The 21807-nt window shown below is 39.8% G+C and overlaps 1 protein-coding gene across 12 annotated transcripts in view; it reads right to left on the minus strand.

Moving 5' to 3' along the window:
- LOC129246049 (cell adhesion molecule Dscam2) overlaps window positions 1-21807 on the minus strand; it is a 244335-nt gene that overhangs the window by 58910 nt on the left and 163618 nt on the right. For 10 of the 12 annotated variants that reach the window (XM_054884561.1, XM_054884569.1, XM_054884565.1 and 7 more), the window contains 3 exons: window positions 20233-21077; window positions 20005-20166; window positions 8524-8823 (listed from right to left, as the gene is read on the minus strand). In XM_054884561.1, the coding sequence (XP_054740536.1) occupies window positions 8524-8823; window positions 20005-20166; window positions 20233-21077 (1307 nt within the window). The remainder of the gene's footprint in view (window positions 1-8523; window positions 8824-20004; window positions 20167-20232; window positions 21078-21807) is intronic. The other 2 variants (XM_054884562.1, XM_054884564.1) reach the window with 1 other exon arrangement.

Below are 21807 nucleotides of genomic sequence, written 5' to 3' on the forward strand. Positions count from 1 at the left end.
TTTCTAGGCTCTCTTTTTCATATTTAATTATTTCACCGCCCACCATTGACAACCAACACAGCCGTATACTCCGTCGTTTGTGCTTCGTTGCGCGCCTTGCACGTATAGTTGCCGGCGTTATTGCCATTCACTGAGTCGATTGTCAACACGTTTACTTTTTTGCCAATTTTCGATGTTGTCACACCCAAATAATCGTTAATCGGATAGTCGTTGAATAGCCAAGTAATGTCGACCGGCAAATCACCCTTCGAAATAGTGCATTGTACGGTAACCGAATCGCCGAAATTTGCAGGCTCTTCGCCAAAGTCGAAGTGCGTGATTTTTGGTGGTACTGGGTGGGTAAAATTTTGAAGGTAATTTTAGAATAAGAGATGTAATTTGTTTGAGAGATATTTCTTTATTTTTTTTATATATTTTTTATAATTTTTTTTTCTTCAGACTGCTTATAATTATTTCGTAGGCAACTATTTTTCACACAAATGCAATTTTCAGAACTTAATATGTGAAAATTACTTTTCTTAAATGCAGAATATGTTCAGCTATTCAGCACTTCATGGATAAATTTTTTCATCAAAGTTGAATTTACTGATTTAAATTCTGCATAAGGCTAGCTATTCAGCGCCTCGAAAATTCAGTCTACCAACCCCTAGCTTTTGAATTCAGCTATTCAGCATCTCATGGAAACATAGTTTCTTATAATTAGAATTCACTGATTTAAATTCTTTATAAGGTTAGCTATTCAGCGCCTCGGGAATTTAGTCTACCAACACCACATCTATTCAGCACTTCATGGAAAAATATTTTCATCAAAACCGACTTCGCTGGTTTCAATTCTTTATAAGGTTAGCTATTCAGCGCCTCGAAAATTCAGTCTAACAGCACCACAACTATTGAATTCAGCTATTCAGCACTTCATGGAAAAATATTTGCTGCAAATTGAATTCACTCATTTAAATTCTTCATAAAGTTAGCTATTCAGCGCCTCGAAAATTTCGTCTACCAACACCTCAGCTATTAGATTCTCCTATTCAGCACCTCATGGAAACATATCTGCTTATAATTAAAATTCATTGATTTAAATTCTTCACAAGGCTAGCTTTTCAGCGCCTCGAAAATTTTGTCTGCCAACTCCACATCTATTGAATTCAGCTATTCAGCACATCATGGAAAAATACAACACAAAATACACTAAAATATATTATTTGAAATATCATGGGAAAATATGGGAGCATATCATTAAAAAAAATTATAGTACACTAGTTGAGCCTAATTATCTATCGAAGTAAATATTCAAGTAAAATTATTTTGTAGTGTAGATGTTTCATATTGTAAGTATGTTTTTATATATTTTATACACTTTACAGTTTATTCAGCTAACTATGTTTTGTAAGCAACATGCTTAGACGCATATTTTCAACGTAAAAAACTTTGAATCAAATGTGTCACAACATAATTACAACAAAATCACAATTCAGCGCAGTAAGAATATGCAGAACTTTACAAAATAAAGCACTGCCTACAAGGCAGTATATAAATAACAAACTATACCCAATTCAGCGCTTATTCACCTAGCCTAAAAACAATTACCAAAAGCATAACAAAAGCATTGAAATGCGGGAATGATACTGAACATGCTTTTCAGTGAATGAGAATTTTTATATATTGGAAAAGGATTTTTTTTAGGCACGGATCAAAAAATAACAAGAATATTGAGAAAACAAATCAAAAACAAAACAAAAATATTAATATTACTGAATTATGTATTTTTTTTTAACTACCATTCACAATCAACTGCGCTGTATAGCTACTCGACGCCCATAGATTTCTAGCTTTACAGGTATAATTTCCAACATGCCGCGCATTTACCGAATCTATCATCAATACACTCAAACGTTTGCCCATTTTCGTGGCTGTAATGCCAGAGTATGAATTGAGAGGATAATCGTTGAACAGCCATTCAATATCGAGTGGCAGATCACCTGAAGATACGAGGCAGTTAATAGAGACGGAATCCTCAAAATTCGCAGGTGCTTCGCCAAAGTCGAAATGCGCTATCTTAGGGGCCACTGGAAAAGTGTGAGGAGTAAGCAGGTGTTAATTAAGAATTTTGTTTTTTTTAATTTTTATGCATATTTGTTGTTGTAGATTTTTCTTATTGGACACTTTTCAGAGGTGTTTTGGGAAATGCAATGCATTCTATATTAAAACAAAAATAAAAATACAAAAAACTAAAATTCTATTATAAATGTTGCACAAATAAGTTATTCAGCGCTATTCAGCACAATTCAGCGTGATTGAAAGCCGCTTCATTTCGTCGTATATACCGTTAACCACCAATTCAGCTGTGTAATTTACGGCCGCTGCATAATTTTTCGCCTTGCAAGTATACTTGCCAGCATGCCTGGCATGCACATTGTCGATTGTCAAAATATTCGTGCGCTTGCCACTTTTCATAACCGAAATACCCGAGTATGAACTAATGGCGTAATCATTGAATAGCCACTCAATATCGATTGGTAAATCACCGGAAGAAATCAAGCAAGTAACCGACACCGAGTCCTCAACATTGGCTGGTTCCTCACCAAAATCGAAGGGTATTATTTTTGGAGGGACTTGTGAAAGGATAAAAATTAAAAATTTTATTATTTTATATTAACAATCCAAACACACATACAAAAATATTGAATTGAAAAAAAAAATTAAAAAAATATTATTAAAAAAATGTATACAGTAACCATTAACAATTAGCTGTGCTGAATACATGTCCGTAGCAGCTTTATTACGCGCTCTGCAACTGTAGTTTCCTGCATGACCTGCATGCACTGAGTCAATGGTTAACAGAATTGTGCGCTTGCCGCCTTTCATCACATTTACGCCAGCAAAATAATTAACCGGCTCACCATTAAATAACCATTCGATGTCTAAAGGCATATCGCCGGAGGAAATGAGGCAATTCACTGAGACAGAGTCTTCAAAATTAGCAGGAACCTCACCAAAATCGAAGGGTACAATTTTAGGAGAGACTGATGATGGAAGGGAAGGTTAAGGTATAATTAGGGAAAATTATGATAAGAAAATTTAAAAAAATTAGAATTATAAAAGTCTACAAGAAAACCAATAGCTATTCAGCGCTACTTAGTTTATCTGCTTTAATCGCATATACCATTAACTACTAATTCAGCCGTGTCATTCACGGCAGCTGCATAATTTTTCGCCTTGCAAGTATATTTTCCAGCATGTCTCGCATGTACGTTGTCTATAGTCAGCATACTGGTGCGCTTGCCACCTTTCAAAACAGTTACGCCCGAGTACGAACTTATTGCATAATCATTGAACAGCCACTCAATATCAATTGGTAAATCACCGGAGGAAATGAGGCAAGTAATCGAAACAGAGTCTTCAACATTCGCCGGCTCCTCGCCAAAGTCGAAAGGTGTAATTTTGGGAGGGACTTTTATGGAATGAAGGAAGTAAATTACTACAAATTACATTACTAATGAAAAAAGCATATCGAAACTCAAAATTATAGAATAGAAATCGAAATCGAGTAACCGTTGACAATCAGCCGTGCTGAGTACGCATCCGTGGCGGCCTTATTGCGTGCAATACAAGTGTAGTTTCCCGCGTGTCCCGCATGCACTGAGTCGATAGTCAGCACACTAGTGCGCTTACCACCTTTTATGACATTCACGCCAGCAAAATAATTAACCGCGTCGCCGTTGAACAACCACTCGATATCAAGCGGCATATCACCCGAAGAAATAAGGCAATTCACAGAGACGGAGTCTTCAAAGTTTGCGGGTGCTTCACCAAAGTCGAAAGACGCTATTTTTGGCGGTGCTGATTTGGTTTTAATTAAATAAAATTTGATTTAGTGTAAGCAGGGTCTTTTTAAAGTTATAAGCACACATAAATTTTAGTGAAACAGTAGTTGCTTGGATAATTCCCGTAAGCGAAAAGTTAAAACTCAGTGAAGTTCACACAGCTTTATACAGCCAATTCATGAATAAATTAATAAATAATTCGCGCGCACACTTCTGTGAAGTGTTTGGTCGTGTCCCTGCACCTATTTATGCTGTTCCTCAAATGGAGGGATCAACAGTTTTAAGCCGACTCCGAATGGCACACAGATGGTTTTCTATGAGACACTTTGCCATGGCAGAAAAACATTCGAAGGTACACCATTGCCTGCTGAGGGGCGCCCGCATTAGAAAAAAACTTGTTCTATAATTTTGCTGTTTCATGCACGGAGATTCGAACCCTTTGCTCACCCACCAACCCATTCGGCTACGGCGCCAGCAAATTCATATCTTAAGTTACATTCATACATATTTTACAGCTATTCAGCTTATCCCAAATACAAAAAACTTCAAATCGCAAAACCAGCTACTTTTGGGTGTGTTTTTATTAATTCAGCAACATTTTTCTCGAGCGAATTTTGTAAGCACATACAAATTTTGAATCCTTTAACTTTGATGCAACACTTAAATACAAAACAGCTCACATTCTTCGATGATAAATAAAATTAATGTCAGCACTTATGCGTGTATGCGAGTTGGATATACGTAAAACCGAAACCCAAGTAAAAACTACTAAAAGCAAAAGTTAAAGCAAATTCAGCGCGCAAAAAGTAAATGAAAATAACATAAAAAATCACCATTCACAATTAATTCCGCCGTATACTCCACCGCAGCTGCATCATTGCGCGCCTTGCACGTATAATTGCCCGCATGACCAGCATGCACGGAGTCTATAGTCAAAATACTAGCCTTTTTACCGCCCTTCACAATAGAAACACCCGTGTAAATATTTATTGGTTGATCATTAAAAAGCCATGTGATATCCATGGGTAAGTCGCCCAAGTAGATAAGGCAATTTACGGAGACTGATTCTTCGAAATTCACGGCATGATCGCCAAAATCGAAATGCGCAATTTTCGGGGGAACTAAAAGTAAGTGAAGTGGATTGAGGGAAAGTGAAAAATAAATTTCGAAAGATGTAATAATTTCAAAACTCAAATTGCAAGTTTGTAACAACGAGTCTTAGTTCTTATAAGTAAAACAAACAAAAATACCATTAACCACCAGTTCGGCGGTGTAATTCACCGAGATGGCCTTATTGGCGGCCACGCAAGTATAATTTCCCGCATGATGACCGCGCACATAATCGATGGAGAGCGCGCTTATCTTTTTGCCCAATTTCACCATTGATACATCGTAGACATTTTCATTGATCTGACGGCCGTTGAAGAGCCAAGCAAAACTAACCGGAAAATCACCTGAAGTTACCAAACACTGCACGCTAGCAGACTCGCCAAAATTCGACGGCTCTTCACCGAAATCGAAGTGTGCGATTTTTGGAGGCACTTAAAAATGTAGAGTAAATTCAGCAAGGATTGGTGAGGAGAAAAAGATGCAAAAAATTTATAAAAAATAAAGTAAAATTACTATATACGAAATAAGTTATTCTTATGCAGCGCATTTCACACCGTTGACACGCAATTCAGCGGTATGATTAACGCGTCCAGCGCGATTTTCAGCAATGCAGCTATAGTTTCCGGTATGTTTTGCCGAGACGGACTCAATCGTAAGTTCACTAATGCGTTTGCCACGTTTCGTTGTAATAATTTCGAGATAATCCTCAAAAGGTTTGCCATTCAAGGTCCAAGTTATGCTCACAGGCAAGTCACCACCGGCAATGGTGCATTGTATGTTTACGAACTCACCAAAACTCATAGATTCTTCACTAAATGAGAATGGGCTGATTTTTGGTGGCGCTGGCAAAATATAGGTAAATGTATTTGTTTTATTTTTCTCAACTTAAATAAAATAACTGTATTAATTGAGCACTTTTTTTATAATAGTTTTCGTTCGTTTTTTTTCTTTTTCTGACTAAAAACCTAATTCAACGCACATTTTTCAATAGTATTTTGTAACACAAATGCGCGTGTTACATAAGCGCCTTATTCAGCTCAATTCAGCGCAATTCAGCAAACATTTATTTAGGTTATTAACAATTTTAAATCAAGAACTACGCAAGTAATAAATCCGCTTTTATTCAGCTCCATTAAACGCTTCCATGTTCTATTCAGCACAAACCAGATAATATCACTGGGGCACAGGAAATGCATATTTGGATAGGATAAAGCAAAATATAAGAGAACAAACAGTTTAGACTACAACATATAACTACTAAGTCCCATTACAATTTGATTTTTTTTGTTTTCTAGTGACACAAACCATTCACAATCAACTCAGCTGAGTGTTCGGCTCTGCCCGCCGAATTGCTGGCAATGCAAGTATAATTGCCCGCATGCTTCGCCTCTATCGCATCAATCATTAAGTTGTGAATACGTTGGCCACGCCTCTCTGTCAAAATCTCTAATTCAGGCAGCAATGGATGACGGTTCAAAGTCCATATTACCGAGACAGGTAGATCCCCACCCGAAATTGTGCAATGTACTGATACAGGCTCACCAAAGTTCATCGGTTCGTCACCAAAAGAGAAGGGTGTGATTTTTGGTGGCACTCAACACAGGAATTTCAGGAAAAGGTAACAACACAAAAAGAAGAAAAAGCGAAAAATAATTAATGCTCGAATTAAATTAAACAAACCATTAACAATTAATTTGGCCGTATGCGCTGTGATACCCGCTTTGTTTTGAGCGTGACACGAATAAGAGCCTGCGTGATGTGCAGCCACAGATTCAATAGATAAAACATTGATGCGCTTGCCGATACGCGAAAATGAGATATCGTGGTATCTATCGATAGTGGCATTATTCAGCAGCCAGGTGACATTGATGGGCAGATCGCCGCCGAGTATAGTGCATTGAATGGAGGCGGGTTCACCATAGTTCAGCGGCTCCTCGCCAAAGTCGAATGGTGCGATTTTCGGCGCGACTTTTATCAAGCAAAATTATTAAAAATATTTTAAACGAAGTAGTATAGGGTTAAAACTTTAAAGTTTTATGAATTATATATTAGTTCAATTAATCAAATAATTATTTGAGAGAGAGGAAAAAATCCGCTGAATATAATCCTGGTAATTCAGCGCAGTTATGAAACCAATTCGTGCAGCAAACGGAGTATGAAAACTGTAATAAAGTGACAACAAAATACGTGGAGTGGCCGATATTGTAATTTAGCGTGATTAAGAAAGTTTTTCGGACGCCTTGAGATTTATTGCATTATTGAACAGACGGGATTTTGTCGAACATTTAAAACGAAAAATAGAAAAACTTAAAATTTTTACTTAAAAAATATGCTTAAGAGATATGTAAACACATACATGTATCTATATGCATAACAAACCATTCACAATTAAACGCGCCGCATGCTCTGTAATACCAGCTTTATTATACGCGCGACATGAATACCTCCCCGCATGATGTGCCGCCACTGCCTCGATTGTCAACACATTTACGCGCTTGCCAATACGCGACAACGAAATGTCGTGAAAACTATCGATGGCCGCATTATTCAACAGCCAGGTAACATTTATAGGCAAATCACCGCCGAGTATAGTGCATTGTACGGAGGCTGGTTCACCATAGTTCAGCGGTTCCTCGCCAAAGTCGAAGGGTGCAATTTTTGGTGCAACTTTTGTTTTATATGAATAAAAGGTAATTTAGTTTTGTAAGCTTTGTCACAACTAAACAGTTTATCTAAAACAGGTTAAGAGTCACATTAGCAGTCAAGCGCTGAATCGCTTTAAATGTAATTCAGCGCGCTTATAAAGTCGGTATCAGCATAAAGACACTTGTAAATGTACATTTTTGTTTCATCTTCGCGCGCTTTTTAGCATGAGAAATGGATTTTGGTATGAGGTTTAAATTAAAATAAAACGCAAATATTTAACTTAATTAAAGTAAGCAGAAATTCTCTTCAAACCATTTACAACCAAAGGCGCCGTATATGCAGCCTTGCCCGCCCAATTTTCAGCGACGCACGTGTAATTCCCCGCATGATCAGCCGTGACGCTCTCAATAGCCAATACGTGTGTGTGTCTCGTAAATTTAGTGGTCGCTATATTCAAATGTGCAGGTAGATGGTAATCATTCAGCAACCATTTCACATTCATTGGCCAATCACCACCGGCGATGGTGCATTGTATGGACGCAGGTTCACCAAAATTCAGTGGTTCCTCACCAAATTGAAAGGGAGTTATACGTGGTGGCACTGGTAGTGTTTATTAATAGTGCGTGAGACAGTAAAAAAAATATATTGATTGTTGTGTTTCAGAAAAAGCATTTTAAATTTGAGGTTAGGATGGTTAGATAGTGTAGAGAAAGTGGATTTTGTTATGTACCATTTTTTTTTTTTTTGTTAAAAACATTACGCAGAAAAGTATTTTAAAGGTAGGCACTCAATAGGTTTATAGCTAGCGAGGTTTTTTAGTATTTAGAACACCGCAACCGAACCCAAAGATATTAGAGACAAACAGATAAAGTTCACAGACAGCAGTTAGTTAGGCACTTAATTATTTATTGTCGATTGAAAGATCCATAATTTTGTTGTATACCATTAACGGTAAGATTTGTGCTATAGGTCGTTGAGCCAGCCGCATTGCTGGCCGTACAAGTGTATGTGCCAGTGTGTGCGGGTGTGGCGCGCGGTATTGATAGCACACTCGATTTGATGCTAAAGCGATTTGTGCGCATTATCGGCTGGAGACTGTCGTAGCGCGCATCGCCAGCTGCGCGTTCAAAACTCCAGTTGATCTTGATCGGACGATCACCTTTCTGTATTTGACAAAGCAAATCTATAGAGTCGCCGGTGTTGATTATGTCGTCGTAACTGAAGGGTGTGATTTGTGGAAGGACTATAGAAGAAATGTGAATATTCGGTTTAGATGTGAGGTATAAGGGGGTTAACAACTGTTGTAGGTAATAAAAAGTTACAAAAAACACTTAAAGGGATATTAAAATGATATTCAGCGCAAATCTATCCAGGATTTTCCGGCATTATGTGAAACATATTCAAGTTTAATTTAAACTCCGCGTGCGAAATTCATTAGTTTATTTCTAACAAATGTAAAAATTTGTTTCTTAAAATATTTTTCATTGGCACATTGCGCACATATTCTTTATCTTTAATTGTTGTATATTATTAATTAGCATTATTCAGCTCAATTTAGCGCTATTCAGCAGGATTGAACCCTCCCTTTTTTTGCATTAAACAGTTTTTGAGATATGCTTTATAAATGTTTTTTACATTCCACTACTTTAACCCCTATTCAGCTACAGTAAAAAATACGCAAATTTATTACAGTTTAAATTAAATTAGTTGTTTCATATTATATTGTAAATTAATTGTTTTACTTTACTATTTAGCATTATTCAACTCAACTCAGCGCTATTCACCGAGACTAAAGACCCTGAAAATTATAATCTTTCACAGTCATTCAGTAAATCTCTTGTATATCTGAATTTTAACGTTTTGTATAAATCTTGCATGCGTTCATTACTATTCAGCTCGATTCAGCGTTCTTCAGCGGAATTGAAACCGCCTTTTGCTATGCATTAAACAGTTTTTGAAATATGCTTTACACAATTTTTTTACATTCCTTCGCTTTAACGCCCATTCAGCTACATATATTATAAAATACGCATATTTATTTAATTTTAAATTAAATGAATTGTTGCATGCGCTCTTCACTATTCAGCTCAAATAAGCGCTATTCAGCAGCGTTAAAACCCCCTTCCGCCGTGCCTTTTAGATATTTTTTACACAATTCTTTTACATTCTTTCACTTTAGCTTCAATTCAGCTACATCATAAAATACACAAATTTATTTAAATAAAAAAATAAATAAATGTTGCATGTGTTCATCAATATTCCACTCAATTTAGCGCTATTCAGCGGAACTGAAACCCCCTTTTACTATGCATTAAACAGTTTTTGAAATATGCTTTATACAATTTTTTTACATTCCTTCGCCTTAACGCCTATTCAGCTACAGTAAAAAATACCCAAATTTATTAAATTTCGATTAAATGAATTATTGCATGCGTTATTCACTATTCAGCTCAATTCAGCGCTATTCAGCAGGATTGAAACCCCCTTTTTTTATGCATTAAATAGTTGTTGATATATGACTTGTACATTTTTTCATACTCTTTAGCTTTAACCTCAATTCAGCTAGGGTATAAAATACGCACAATTATTTAAATTTAAATTAAATTCATTGTTGTATGCGTTTTTCACTATTCAGCTCAATTCAGCGCTACTCAGCAGCGTTAAACCCCCCTTGCACTATGAACTATGCAGTTTTTGAGCTATGCTTTATACACATTTTTTACATTCCTTCACTTTAACCCCTATTCAGCTACAGTATAAAACACGCACACTTATTTAAAATTCACTTTAGTGCATTTCACACATTGTGGGGAACATAAAAAGCACAACAACTAAAGAGGGTAACAACGAAAATACATAAAGAGCTTAAAGAAAGTATGACATTAAATTTTTTTCAAGCAAATACCATTAACCAGCAATTCAGCCGTAAAGGCACTATGGCCGGCCTTATTACTGGCCACACACGTGTAATTTCCTGAATTCGCCGCCTTCACCGACTCCACTGTCAATAAGCTAATGCGATCACCAATCTTACTCGCCAACACACCCATATGCGAAAACAATGGCAACTCATTGTGGGTCCAACGTATTTTCAGCGGCAAATCCCCTTTCGCCACATGGCAAGTGAGCTGCACGCTGTCCCCTTCATTTGCTTCACCATCGAAGTTAAAAGGATGTATAGCGGGAAGTACTACATACACACATAAATCGGGGAGGATGGGTTGGAAAGCCGAAAAGCGATAGTGAAGGATGCGAAAAATAAACAAATAGTGTAGATTTTATATACAAATAAAGATTTCTATAAATCAGAAGAGCGAGTTAGTAGATCAAAAATAAGTTTTCTTATGTTTGTTTTATAATTTAAGTATAATATAATTTTGTATATTATAGTTTTGTGCTCAACCATTGACTTGCAATTCCGCCTGATAGGAGCTCTCTCCTGCGCGATTCGTTGCGATACACGCATAAACGCCACGATGCTCAGCGGCTATGTAATCGATATTTAAAGTGCTCGACTTCGTCGACATGCGACCAATTATGATATCATAATCGCCACTTTTCAGCGTTTGATTATTCAACGTCCACGTAATATTTATGGGCAGATCACCTTTAGTGACGGAACATTGCACACCAAGAGAGTCACCCGAATTTGTGGCTTCATCGCCAAATGAGAAAGGCATAATTTGTGGTGGCACTAAGTGACGAGAAAGTAATTATAAGAAAAAAAAAACGGTTTAAAGGCAAGGGAATTGTGTGTGAAATGAAAATTAATAAACATCGAACTAAATTACGCTCAACTACACTGACGTTCAGCTACAACTCAGCGCACCAACCATTCACTACAAGTTCGGCCACTTGTTCAGCGCTGCCCGCGGCATTCGACGCAATGCATTTGTAGGTGCCACGATGATGTCCATTGATGGCGTCGATACTTAGCGAACTTAGTTTCGGTGACATTTTTATAATACGTATGCCGGCGTGCTCGTTCGTTATCGGTTGTCCATTCAGCGTCCAGTGCAGCTGTAGTGGTGTATCACCTTTGAAAACCATGCACTGCACAGCGGTGCTATCGCCATAATTTGAGGGATCATCGCCAAACGTAAATGGCATGACTTGAGGGGCGACTGAAAAGTTCACATAGTTGGTATTAAAGGTGATGGTAGGCGTTGGTAAGTAAAGTAAACAGCTACGGCAACTTTTCTTTTTGAGTACCTAAAGTTGTTGCGCCAGCGTTTAGCATTCAAAAATTTCAACAAAAAAAATCACTCCGACTCTAAGCAGACATTTTTCAGTTAATTCATTTGTAAGAAAAAAATATTGTTTGTCGTTTTCCAGCCACCGAAAAATTTTAAATGGCAAAACAGTGAATAAACCAAAAAACAGCTCAACACATTTCTCACACTCAGCACACTTGTTTGTGTATTCTGTAGCACCCTTTCAGCGAATTCAGTAAATGTGCGCACAAAAACTACAAAGCGAACTCTGGTAATACCAAAAAATTTGCGTGAAGCGTATTCAGCGTGCGCACAAAACTACAATTAATTATTGCGTGTGATTCTAGAGCTACACAAACCGTTGACTTGTAATTCAGCTACATATTCGCTAGTGCCGGCCTCATTCGTTGCGATGCATTTATATGCGCCGCGATGCATTGCGGTCAGCGAGTCGATATTCAGCGAGCTGGTGCGTTTATTCAACTTCATTATGGTGAAGCCATTTTCACCATTCACAACAGGCGCTGAATTCAGCGACCAGCGTATTTTGAGTGGCAAATCACCCTTAGGTACCACGCAATTGACGCTCGCGATTTCACCCATGTCAGCGGTATCCTCTCCAAAGGAAAATGGTAAAACTTGTGGTGGCACTTGATTTTTAGAAAACGAAAAAATGCTTTAAATCAACAGAAAACTACAGAAAATAAATACAAAACTATTTCAGCTACATATTTAGCGCTTTAAAAATGTATGAATTATTCAATTTGTTTGCCTGCACAAACCATTCACATGCAATTCAGCGCTGTATTCAGCGCTGCCCGCCTTATTCGACGCAATGCACTTATAGATGCCACGATGACGCGCTTCCAGTGAATCAATATTCAGCGAGCTAGTGCGTGGATTCATGCGCGACAGCGTAAACCCGTGCTCGCCAGTTATAATAGGCGCTGAATTCAATGTCCAGCGTATTTCCATGGGCAGATCACCCTTGGGAATCAAACAAAATACAGCCGCGATCTCGCCAGTATTCGCTGGCTCCTCACCAAAGTCGAAAGGTTGTAATTGGGGTGGCACTTAAATGTGTGATGCAAGGACGAAGAAAAAGAGGACATGAGCGTGGGCGTAAAATAAAATTAGCACAAACTTAAATATGAGATTAACCAATATTTTATGCAACTAATCAGAAATCAGAAACATATTCGCAACAAACCGTTCACTTCTAAAACCGCAATATGCTCAGCATAACCCGCTGAATTGTTTGCTATGCATTTGTAGGTGCCGCGATGCATTGCCTCGAGTGACTCTACATTCAACGAACTTGTGCGCTTATTCATTTTAAAAATATTAAAACCGTTTTCACCATTCACAATCAATGCTGAGTTCAATGTCCAGTAGATGTCGAGCGGTAGATCGCCTTTGGGTACGACGCAAGTGACGCTGGCGACTTCACCGCGATTGAGCGGCTCCTCACCGAAGCTGAATGGACTAATCTGTGGTGCAACTAAAAGGGTAAATGTGGGTAAATTTGAATTCGGCAGAGCTGAATTGCGCAATACTGCAGCGGCTTATTAAAGACTGCAATTTTAAAATGTTTCAAGTAGATTTTTCCAAGATTTAGCGCATAGTAAAATTTTTGTACAATTCAACCAGGTGTTTGTGTGTTTCAATAAATACTAATCAGCGTGAATTCAGCGCGATTTGAGACCAAGTTATTGGGTTGGGGAATAAGTTCATAGCGTTTTTATAGTTTCATTTATTTTACAACGATTTGTTTGCTGTTTGGCAAAAGGTAAGTATTCATTCGATAGAACTCTTTCTGCTCCACAAACCTATGTTAATTGTATTTTTCTTCTTTTTGTTATTTAATTTTTTATTAGTTTTGAGGCTTAGAAATGGAATACCCAGGAGGCAAACTTCAACATTTTCGTCACCTGCTCTTCTTTGCTTTTCATCGAGGTCAAAAAGCTGCCGGGACTTTTGCGACGTGTATGAAGAAAGTATCATAGGTGAGTCTACAGCACGGAAATGGTTTGCGTAATTCAAAAAAGCCGACGGAAGGCCTTCTGAATTCGATGAAGAACATCTGAAATGACTTTTGAAGGAGAAAAGTCGCCAAACCAGTCAAGAATTGGCGGAAAAAATGAACTGTGATTATAAAACGATTCGCAATCACCTTCATTCAATGGGATTTACCGAAAAATTTTAAGTCTGGGTGCTTCACGAGCTCAACGGAAAAAGCAAAGAAAATAGCCTGCAAATTGCTTCTCAGCATCTCGCCCGCCATCGAGCTATACGCAGTCATAAACAGTGCTTTTTGTATCGAATCGTCACGGGAGATGAGAAATGGTGATGAGATGGTGCTGCCTATACATCAATAGGAAGCAAAGAAAAGAGTGGGTGGCTCCAGGAGATACGCCCAAGCCGAGAGACAAGCCGGATCTTCATCCAAGGAAGATCATGATATGTGTTCGGTAGGACTGGGACAAGGAGCCCTACATTGCCCATCTACACTGCGTGAATGAGGCTATACGACTGAAAAGATCTGATCGACATGGTCAAACCAAACTCCTTCCCGACAACGCCAAGCCGCATGTTGCGCAACTCGTCAAATCCGCACTCCAAGAAGAGCTCGAATGGGAAGTCATTCAGCATCCGCCGTATTCTCCGGATCGGGCGCGGACCGATTACCACCTTTTCCGCTCCTTCGATAACAAAGAGATCCTTAGCTCAACAACGCCTTTGACACCAGACCAGGCGAGTTTTGGCGGAACGGCATCAACAAATTTATCGAGAGGTAGGCAGAGGTTGTAAACAGCAACAGCGAATATATAATTGATTAACTTATTAATATAATATAATTATTGTTTTTTGTTTAAGTAAAAGTCTTCGGTAAAAACGCTACGAGCTTATTCCCGAACCTAATATTATTTTCATTATAACATTTCATTCTGCAAATCGATTTGAAGTAAATTTTTTAAGTGGCTTTAATTATCTTGTACCATTAACATATTTGACACCTATTTAGCGCAGATTTAACATCGATAAAAAGTAAAAAATGTTTTAAAACTACACTACACCAACACCAAATGCAACTCGTGTTCAACTCAGCAGGTGTAGAGTGTAGAGAAAATGTTTTCAAAAAGCGGAGTCGCAAATTCTGTAAATTTCAGCAAATTTTCAAAGCGCATAGAAAGCAATAACTTTTGTTTTTTTTAGAGCAATAGTAGAGGTATATTTGTATGTACGTGGACGATATTTGTTAGTATAGTTTCACTTTCATATTTACAGCGACTCTATTTTCTACTCAACGCACCATTAACCTGCAATTCAGCGGCATATTCAGCAAGTCCAGCCAAATTCATGGCTATGCAGCGATAAGTGCCGCGATGTTTCGCCTCAAGCGAGTCAACGCTCAAGTAGCTGGTGCGCGCATTTAATTTCATTATATTAAAGCCATCACTGCCTGCAGCGATGGGTTTATCATTAAGAGTCCAGTGAATGTCGAGCGGTAGGTCGCCTTTGAGGATCATACACGTAGCGCTAATCATATCGCCCATATTGACAACCTCAGCAGGAAAATTAAAGGGTAAAATGTGTGGAGGAACTGTACGGGAAAGATTTTATGTAGTACTTTCCGGAAAAGCAGTTTATGGGTTGAAATCAAAAGTTAAGAAATTAAATCGTCACTTAAGTTTGTAAGCTCTTTTTAAGCACGCGTTGCTGACAAACCATTCACATGCAATTCAGCCGAATATTCCGCAAAGCCGGCTTTATTGTTCGCAATACACTTGAAAACGCCACGATGCTTCGCCTCAAGCATATTGATGCTCAACGAGCTGGTGCGTGGATTCATGCGCATTAGCGTAAAGCCCTCCTCGCCATTTATTATGGGCGCTGAATTCACAGTCCAGCGTATATTCAGCGGCAAGTCGCCCTTGGTAACCATACATTGCGCGCCAGCCATTTCGCCGAAATTTAAAGCCTCATCGCCGAAACTGAACTGCATTATTTGAGGGGGAACTGACGCAACGCAGAATTATAGAGGAAGGAAAACAATTTGTGCGGGCATTTTGATTAGAGTTCGTGTAACATATTATAAATAAGCAAAGTAAATGAAACTAAAATTATTAATTAATGAGAATTTGCAATTTCTATGGCTTGCTGTGTACCGTTAACTTTCAATTCGGAGGCGTAAAACGTTGAACCAGCTTTATTTTCGGCGATACATTTAAAAAGTCCACGATGTTGTTCCTCAACGGCGGCGATATTCAGCACACTGGTTTTTGGTGATAATTTCAAAATTGTTATACCCTCTTCGCCGTTGATAATAGGCCTCGAATTGAGCGTCCATTTAATTGTAATGGGTATGTCACCCTTTTGAATCATGCATTGCACACCAGCATTCTCGCCATTATTTATGGGCTCGTCACCGAAAGAGAATGGCATAATGGAAGGGGGAACTGGTGAGGAGAAAAAGCTTGAGTGAAATAAAATAAAGATTCAGAAGACGAAATAAAAAAAAAAATAAAAATCACGCTTGAGATTCTAAGCAACTGGTAGACCCCGTGCAGTAGTACCATTGACTTTCAACTCTGCAACATAAAAATCGGTGCCCGCCTTATTTTCAGCAATGCATTTGAAAAGTCCACGATGTTGTTCCTCAACGGCGGCGATATTTAGAACACTACTTTTCGGCGATAGTTTGAGTATAGCGAGACCCTCCTCGCCGTTTATAATCGGTCTTGAGTTCAGGGTCCACTTAATGGTTATGGGCACATCACCCTTTTGTATCATGCACTGCACGCCAGCGCTCTCGCCAGTGTTCACCGGCTCCTCAGCAAAGGAGAAGGGTACTATAGAGGGAGGAACTAGCGGAGGGGGAAAACGGATTTGAGTAAAATGGAAATACATTTTTTTTTTTGTTTAAATCATTTTTTTTTAATTTTTTTTTGCATAAAATTTAAGCCCCAACTACCATTAACGCGCAACCACGACGCATGTTCCACACTTCCGGCCGCATTGCTAGCCACACAGCTATAATTGCCCGCATGCCGCGATCTCACCGATTCTATATTCAACATAGTTATGCGTTGACCGCTGCGTGTAATCACCACACCATCGTTGGAGCCGAAGAGGCGGAAACCATTGAAGCGCCAAAATATGTCCAAGGGCAGATCACCCTTGGTGACGGCGCAATTAACTGTGGCCATATCTTGCGCATTGACCGGTTCGCCGAAATCGAAGGGCAAAATTTGTGGTAGGACTATAAAGCGGGAGAGGTAAAGAAACAAAATTCAACGACGAAAAAATAAGTAACTTCAATTCAGAATATACTAAACTACAACTAAAACTATCTGCGCGCTTAACCATTCACGGCCAGTAAGGCCGACTGCTTAGTCACACCGCCATTATTTGTCGCCACGCAGCTATAATTGCCCGCATGACGCGCGCGCACCGATTCAATACTCAATACGCTGATACGCTGACTAGTGCGTGTGACAACTAAACCATCGTTGGTAAAGACGCGTCCGCCATTGCGTGTCCAATATATGTCGAGCGGCAGATCGCCCTTTTTGACACTGCAGTAAGCCGACACCATATCCATCTCGTTGATGCTTTCATCACCAAAATCGAAGGGTAGTATTTGTGGTAGGACTGTGCGGGGGAAGTAAGGAGGCGAGTAAATAACGAGATATACATTTGAATAACAGAAAACTGTTTAACAGAATATTTCTAATAGCAATCTGTAAATATGTAGAATATTTTTTTGTTTGTTTAACCATTCACGGCTAGCAGCGCGGATTGCTTGGTTACGCCGCCATTATTTGTTGCCACGCAGCTGTAATTGCCCGCGTGGCGCGCGCGCACTGACTCAATGCTGAGCACGCTGATGCGTTGGCTATTGCGCGTCACTACTAAGCCATCATTGGTAAAGACGCGCCCACCATTGCGTGTCCAATATATGTCGAGCGGTAGATCGCCTTTATTCACAGTGCAATAGGCCGAAACCATATCCATTTCATTTATAGTTGTTGCGCCGAAATCGAAAGGTAGGATTTGTGGTAGGACTGCGTTGAAGGAGGGTAAAGAATAAATATCAAAAATAGCCAAAACAAGAGGTGAATAATACAAATATTTCGCAGAATCACTCTTAACCATTAACCGCCAACGTGGCGGATTGTCTTGAGGCTCCTGCATTATTGGTCGCAACGCAGCTGTAGTTGCCCGCATGGCGCGCGCGCACCGACTCAATACTTAAAACGCTTAAACGTTGACTATTTCGCGTGACTATCAAGCCGTCATTCGTGTAAACACGCCCGCCGTTTTTCATCCAATAAATGTCGATGGGCAAATCGCCCTTATTCACGGTACAAGAGGCAGATACCATATCCTGCTCGTTGATGCGTTCCTCGCCAAAGTCGAAAGGTACTATCTGAGGCAAAACTGCAGGAGCGGAAAAGGGTATGAGATGGCAATGGAAAAGGATGCAACTGAGTTAGAAAAAATTAAATAAAAATTTCGGAAACGTAGACAATCAATATATTTCGCTCTAGGGCTACTTCTAACCATTAACGGCTAAAACTGCCCAATGCGTAGTGACGCCGGCGTTATTCGTCGCCACACAGCTGTAATTGCCCGCATGACGCGCGCGCACCGATTCGATGCTCAGGACGCTCATGCGTTGACTCATCTTTCCCACAACAACACCGTCATTGGTGTAGACGCGTCCACCGTTCTTAGTCCAAGCGACATCTATCGGCAGATCACCTTTATTCACGGTACAGGAGGCGGAAACCATGTCCAGCTCGTTGACGCTCGCCTCGCCGAAATCGAAAGGTACTATTTGTGGTAGAACTGCAGGAGCGAAAAATGGTTTGAGAATGCAAAGGAAAGGGTGAGCAACTGAGTTAAAAAAAAAATTAAATAAAAATTTTGAAAACGTTGACAACCCAAATATTTCACTCTAAGGCTACTTCTAACCATTAACCGCTAGAACTGCCCAATGCGTAGTCACGCCGGCGTTGTTCGTCGCCACACAGCTGTAATTGCCCGCATGACGCGCGCGCACCGATTCGATGCTTAAGACGCTCATACGCAGACTAGTTTTCGTAACAACAACGCCATCATTCGTATAGACACGTCCGCCGTTCTTAGTCCAGGCGACATCTATCGGCAGATCACCTTTGTTCACGGTACAGGAAGCTGAGACCATGTCCAGTTCGTTGACGCTCGCCTCGCCAAAATCAAAGGGCACAATTTGTGGAAGAACTTAAAAAACACGCAAGATTACGGAAGATAGCGAGCGTTATTTGACGTATTTATTATGGGAGTAATCGTAACAGTATTCGCACGAAAAAATATTTGACAGCCAAGGATTTGAATTGTATAAAATCGGTCATTTATTAAGGGCGATGGCCAATTTGAAAAAAAAGAAGCAAAATATGCCTATAAAGGATTAGTGGAGCTCAAATCACTTAAAAACCTAAAATGTGTAAAAACCCATACTTTAAAGTTGCACGTTTTTTCAAAACCCATTCAAGTATTTCAATATTTCCAATATTTCTAAATTCGCGCGCACCATTAACACTCAGCTCGGCACTGTGGTAGGCCACGCCCGCTGCGTTACGCGCAACGCAAGTGTAGTTCGCTCGATGCCGCGCATGTACCGACTCTATGCTCAACATACTAATCCGCTGCGTGGTTTTCGTTATTAGTATGCCATCGTTGGTCATTAGTTTGCCCAAGCCGCCGAGCTTGGGATCCGGCGCTGTGGTCCAATACAAATCGATCGGTGTATCGCCTTTATTGACAGTGCATGTGGCCGAGACCATATCATTCATGTTGATCGCCTCTGTGCCGAAATCGAAGGGCACGATTTGTGGTGGTACTATTGGATGGAGGAGGAATACATTTTACACCAAAGTTTATCACCAAAAAACACCTTAGACCCACGTTGATACTCGCGCACCGAGTGTTTCACCTAATTCTTTTCCCAATAAAATGTTAAGATAAAAAAATTACCGGTTGAGTATAAAGACGAAGCATCCTTAAATGCACGGGCGCAATGAACTGCGAAAGTTCAATGTGTAGCCGACGTACGACGATGCTTCATCATTTAATTTCATGGCCGGTTTGTGTTGTAGTTTTTAAGTTCGATCATTTCCATATCTTTACGCGAAAATGATCAGCAGTGCAGCTATGACACTTACCCATAACTTGTACTTCTAGCGAGCCGCGCGCCGAATAGCCTTCCACATTCTTCGCCACGCAAGTGTAGGTTGCTTGATCGGAGTTACGTTCCACATTCTCGATAATCAAAGTGCCATTGGGGAAGACCTTCTGTTTGCGATTGATGGGTAAAGCGCGATTATCTGCAAATAATTACATTGTTGGAATGTCTTTCCACGCCTTGAAACCACATTTCAGCTACTACTTACCACGTTCCCAAACTATCGAGTCAATTGGATAGCCCGCTACGGGACAGGTTACAATTAAAGTTTCGCCCGCTACAATAGCCTTCTTCTCCATCTGTCGAATGTAGGGTAGACCGTAGACATTTAATTTCGCTGAGTGTTCGGCAACGCCCACTTTACTCTTCGCAATACACTTGTAGAGGCCGCCGTCGTTCGCATGCACTGAGGTTATGTTCAAATAAGAAACAACATCTCCATTCACAGTCACATATTGTCCCACTTGGTAGCGATCAATATTTGCAATTTTCTTGCCATCGAGTTCCCATGAGATTTCGGGTGTTGGATTACCGCCTGCTACACACTTTAGAAACACGCTTGGGCCAGGTTCCATTGTTTCCTCTTGGAATGCCTGCCGTATAACAGGTGGATCGAAACGACCGCCGAGCTTCAGTTCAGCGCTTGCTTCCGCCGACTCCTGATCGTTGCGTACGAAACACTGATACATGCCCTTATCTTCCTTCTTCACCGATTCGATACGTAAGACTTGATCGCTGTGCCCAATCGATTTGCCATCCTTCATCCAACTGATTGTCTTGATGGGATTGCCGCTGTATTGGCAGGTGAAGACGGCAGGACGTCCAAAATCAACAGTTTGTGTGGGAGGATCGATTTTCGCGGAGAGTGGCGCGGTAACGGTGAGCACAGTTTCAACGCTCTCACCACCCACAGAGTTGTTGACAACGCACAAATATTTGCCAGAATCCTCGACGACAGCATCTTTGATGATCAGCGTGCCGGAAACTTGTTTGACGCGTTCATTTAAGATGACAGCCTGTTTGCGTGTGGTGCCTTCAATAAATTTGTACCATCTGCAAACGGAGAGAAAGAGAACGAGAGAAGACAGTTAATAGAGTTAGGAGTTCCTTCGAGTTTAATGCAAAGGTGGTTAAAAATGAAGAAATGAAATGCTTGACGGTGCTGTTTGCGTTGATGATCAAATAAAATTTTGTTAAGCCCATCGAATGAGGTGAATGGGAAGAAAAGCTTCAGTAAACTTAAATATGAAGCTGGAGTAAAATTTCAAAGCAACATCGAATATGGCATGGCGCACAGGAATAACACAGGAATACTCACCTTAGCTTTAAACGATGAACTCGACACTTACCTCTGGGATATTTATGTTGTAGGTTGGATAAGATAGCATTTCATTTTTTCATTTTTAAACAGCTTTTTAGGAAAAATTTGGTGTTTGGGAGCCTCGAACAAACCTAGTACGACCTAACAAAAAGGAAAACATGTTGAGAAAAATATAAGCAATCAAAGAGTTGCTCTTTTTAGATTTTAAAAAGTGGGTTGATGGAGCTAAACGGGGCTCTGGCTCAGAAGTGATGGAAAATTACGGTCATACTAAAAATGTGCGCCCAGACGTAAGATTATGGCATGAGGAGCAGCGTAAATTTCTAAGGCTACTCCTGTGTGTTTATTTACCTATTTTAGATTTCGAACAACAAATTCTGGATCATAACCCGCAAACATTGGACAAGTACGAGGACGAGAAACCTAGAAACCTAGAGAGACTACTTATTTAGGTAAGGTAAA

Source organism: Anastrepha obliqua, chromosome 4, assembly GCF_027943255.1.
Source record: "Anastrepha obliqua isolate idAnaObli1 chromosome 4, idAnaObli1_1.0, whole genome shotgun sequence".
Classification (NCBI taxonomy): domain Eukaryota; kingdom Metazoa; phylum Arthropoda; class Insecta; order Diptera; family Tephritidae; genus Anastrepha; species Anastrepha obliqua.